This window comes from Nicrophorus vespilloides, unplaced genomic scaffold (assembly GCF_001412225.1).
Source record: "Nicrophorus vespilloides isolate i.1.1-1 unplaced genomic scaffold, Nicve_v1.0, whole genome shotgun sequence".
Lineage (NCBI taxonomy): Eukaryota > Metazoa > Arthropoda > Insecta > Coleoptera > Silphidae > Nicrophorus > Nicrophorus vespilloides.
In genome coordinates, this window is record NW_017097110.1 from 1 (window position 1) to 4,483 (window position 4,483).

The 4,483-nt window shown below is 32.1% G+C and overlaps 1 protein-coding gene across 1 annotated transcript; it reads left to right on the top strand.

The window, feature by feature from the left end:
- Positions 1-493: 493 nt before the first annotated feature.
- On the top strand, positions 494-1,778 carry LOC108558946 (glutamine--fructose-6-phosphate aminotransferase [isomerizing] 2-like; the record flags this gene model as incomplete). The annotated part of the gene is made up of 3 exons (XM_017916046.1): positions 494-1,138; positions 1,209-1,361; positions 1,426-1,778. Coding segments are annotated over 3 exons (1,020 nt in total), but the record flags the coding sequence as incomplete, so codon positions are not given.
- Between the last annotated feature and the right edge of the window lie 2,705 nt (positions 1,779-4,483).

Sequence of the window (4,483 nt, forward strand, 5' to 3'; positions counted from 1 at the left end):
TATATTCTAGAAATAAAAAAAAACTCGAGCGATGAATTTTTAAAATTATCTTTATTATAATACAAAAATGAATAAAATAATTATAATGAAATACTATGAGCTATTCCGCGAAGATAACTCATTAATGTTCTGTTTTGGCGGTCAAATATAATAAAAGACATTGTCGGAATTTTAATACAGTTGAGATTATGGTTGTCGGAATTTTGATATAGTCGGAATTTCGAATGTCGGTATTTTGATTGTCGCGGGATTTTGATTGTCGGGATTTCGATTGCCACCGGTTGAGATCCACTATCGTGGACCCCCATTTTCATTTCATGGACCCCCAATTTTTTTCGCTGACGTATACCCCTTGCAGGTTGTCATAGACCCCTGGGGGTCGATATAGACCACTTTGGGAATCACTGATCTAAACTATTTAGTGGTATAAGTTAATTTGTCTTTATTCTGCAATTATTTCAACTTTCCTTTCGTTACGATTGTTGGTGTATAAACGGAGAATGTTTGTTTTCAGACTATTAACTTGGGAGGTATCAAGGATTACATCCCAGAGATCAAGAGGTGTCGTCGTCTGATGCTCATCGGCTGCGGTACCAGTTACCACAGCGCCATCGCCACCAGACAGCTCCTCGAAGAGTTGACCGAGCTTCCTGTTATGGTGGAGTTGGCCAGCGATTTCCTCGACCGCACCACGCCCGTCTTCAGGGACGACGTCTGTTTCTTCATCTCGCAATCCGGAGAGACCGCCGACACCCTGATGGCGCTCAGATACTGCAAGGAGCGCGGAGCGCTCATCGTCGGCATCACCAACACCGTGGGCAGCTCCATCTGCCGCGAATCCCACTGCGGAGTGCACATCAACGCCGGCCCCGAGATCGGTGTCGCCTCCACCAAGGCGTACACCAGCCAGTTCATCTCTTTGGTGATGTTCGCTCTGGTCATGAGCGAGGACAGGATTTCTCTGCGTCAGAGACGTACCGAGATCATCGAGGGTCTGAAGAATCTGCAGGAGCAGATCAAGGCCGTGCTCATGCTGGACGGAAAGGTGCAGGAGCTCGCCAAGGATCTGTACCAGCAGAAATCGCTGCTGATCATGGGTAGAGGATTCAACTTTGCCACTTGCCTCGAAGGCGCTTTGGTTAGTCATCTCATAACAATTACTTTTATATTGTAAATAATAACGCGAATTTGTGGTTTCTTAATTACAGAAAGTCAAGGAATTGACGTACATGCACAGCGAAGGCATCATGGCTGGTGAACTCAAACACGGACCTTTGGCCCTCATCGACGATCAAATGCCCGTCCTCATGATCGTCATGCGCGATCCGGTCTACATCAAGTGCATGAACGCCCTTCAACAGGTATTATTATTTCAACTTTTCATATAATCCAGAGATAATCTAAACTGTAATTAATCATGTTCAGGTGACATCGCGCGAAGGAAGACCGATTCTGATTTGCGAGGAAGGTGACGAAGAGACCAGCTCGATGGCCTCCAAGGTTCTGCAAGTACCCAGGACCGTGGACTGTCTCCAGGGCATCCTCACCGTCATCCCCATGCAACTCTTGAGTTACCACATCGCCATGCAACGTGGCTGCAACGTGGATTGTCCACGTAACCTCGCCAAGAGCGTCACCGTCGAATGATGCAAATGTATCTTATAACAAAAGAACGAATGGTTCGGGATCCCAGACCAGGATTCGATTGTTTTCACGGCTACTTAAGATATTCCCTTTTTTCTCTATATTAATTATTATTCTTCTTCATGATTGTACTATATTATACATATATTAGAATTTACGAATATTGTGAATATTATTTTTGTACACTTTATTATTATTATTATTACTTATTGATAGTTTACACATATTATATACATACATGTTATATTATTTTTATCTATATAAAACAAAAGAGATAAACAAAAAAAAATTGTGAGATGAGGAAAAAAATTGCGAAGAGTGTAAATGAATGAATGAAATTCATGTTTTTTTTTTGTTTTCTATTATTAATTGAGATTGTGTTCGTTCCTACGTTTAAAATGTACTTTATATAAATTATATATAATATATATATATACGTTATTTTTTAAATGAAATAATACTATTATATCTATTGAAGACACATAAAATACAATAACGTTTTATTCGTAAAACTTTCTTTCTTTATTATTACTAAACAGATAAAAAATTCCAATTTCCTATTAATATTCTGAAAACAAAAATCAGAATTGTAGTAAATTTTGCAAACTATTTAATTATTTTCGGATGTTCGGCGGATATATTCGCCCTACTCTTTACATAGACTTCGCTTATACAAAATCGAATGGAATCTTAGAAAAAAATAAACAGTTTTGATGTTCATAGTAAAGCAATTCTGGAAATTACAAGTAATATCAGAATTATAGTGAAGCAAACAAATTGAAACTTAAATTCTCAAAACTATTAAATAATCAAAGTTTTGATTTGTATAGAAAAACATAAAAAAAATCCTAATTAATATTCTGAAAACTGCTGAAATTATAAATCAGAATTTCAATTCTGAAAACTACAAAACAAAAATCAGAATTGTGGTAAATTTTGTAAACTGATTAATTATTTTCGGCGGATATATTCGCCCTACTCTTTACATAGACTTCGCTTATACAAAATCGAATGGAATCTTAGAAAAAAATAAACAGTTTTGATGTTCATAGTAAAGCGATTCTGAAAATTACAAGTAATATCAAAATTATAGTGAAGCAAACAAATTGAAACATAAATTCTCAAAACTATTAAATCAGTTTTGATTTGTATAGAAAAACATAAAAAAATCCTAATTAATATTCTGAAAACTGCTGAAATTATAAATCAGAATGTCAATTCTAAAAACTACAAAACAAAAATCAGAATTGTGGTAAATTAAAACATACATTTTGCAAACTAATTAATTATTTTCGGCGGATATATTCGCCCCACTAAAAAGTAGTATGTAAAGACATAGACTTCGACTTATCGAATAGAATCTTAGAAAAGAAAAACAGCTTTGATGTTCATAGTAAAGCAATTCTAGAAATTACAAGTAATATCAGAATTATTGTGAAGCAAACAAATTGAAACTTAAATTCTCAAAACTATTAAATAAGTTTTGATTTGTATAGAAAAAAACATAAACAAAATCAAACTTAATTTCTGAAAACTGCTGAAATTATAAATCAAAATTTCAATTCTGAAAACTACAAAACAAAAATCAGAATTGTAGTAAATTTTGCAAACTAATTAATTATTTTCGGATGTTCGGCGGATATATTCGCCCTACTCTTTACATAGACTTCGCTTATACAAAATCGAATGAATCTTAGAAAAAAATAAACAGTTTTGATGTTCATAGTAAAGCAATTCTGAAAATTACAAGTAATATCAGAATTATAGTGAAGCAAACAAATTGAAACATAAATTCTCAAAACTATTAAATAAGTTTTGATTTGTATAGAAAAACATAAAAAAATCCTAATTAATATTCTGAAAACTGCTGAAATTATAAATCAGAATTTCAATTCTGAAAACTACAAAACAAAAATCAGAATTTACATAAATTTTGTAAAATAATTAATTATTTTCGGATGTTCGGCGGATATATTCGCCCTACTCTTTACATAGACTTCGCTTATACAAAATCGAATGGAATCTTAGAAAAAAATAAACAGTTTTGATGTTCATAGTAAAGCAATTCTGAAAATTACAAGTAATATCAGAATTATAGTGAAGCAAACAAATTGAAACATAAATTCTCAAAACTATTAAATAAGTTTTGATTTGTATAGAAAAACATAAACAAAATCAAACTTAATTTCTGAAATTATAAATCAAAATTTCAATTCTGAAAATTACAACTGAAAATCAAAATTGTAATTGCATTTTAACATTCCAAAGAAAAAGTTGCAATAATAATTCTGGTATAGAAATATTGAAGAAAATATAATTGAAAAAGTTGCAAATATTAACTGATTAGTGATAATTATACAAAAGCGTAAAGCAAAAGAAATATAGTTATTTCATTGAAACTAATATAAAGATCTAAAAGACTCAATGTTGATGAAAAATAATATAAATTATTGTAAGTTTGTGCTATAAAATGTAACTTTGTGAGGTGATGTGTGAATTATGAGCTACAATTTATATCTATTCAGATTAATGCACTTCATTCATTAGAATCCAGTCGGTTGGAACGTTCTCAAAATCGAATCGACTCGTAAAAAAAATAAATGTTTGAATGGATTTTATTATCTGATCTAAGTCTAATTTCCTTACACAAACTTTAACTTATATAATGGACAATTAGATTTCGAAATATTGCAAAAAAAAAAACATAATTAATTTAATGATCAGATAACATTATTAACAATGTTAATCAGGAATTGAAAAACGTATATAAATGCAAATTAATTTCAATTCAGTTTAATTTGATTGAAAATTGTGTCTAATTTAAAGCGTTTTTAAGAAA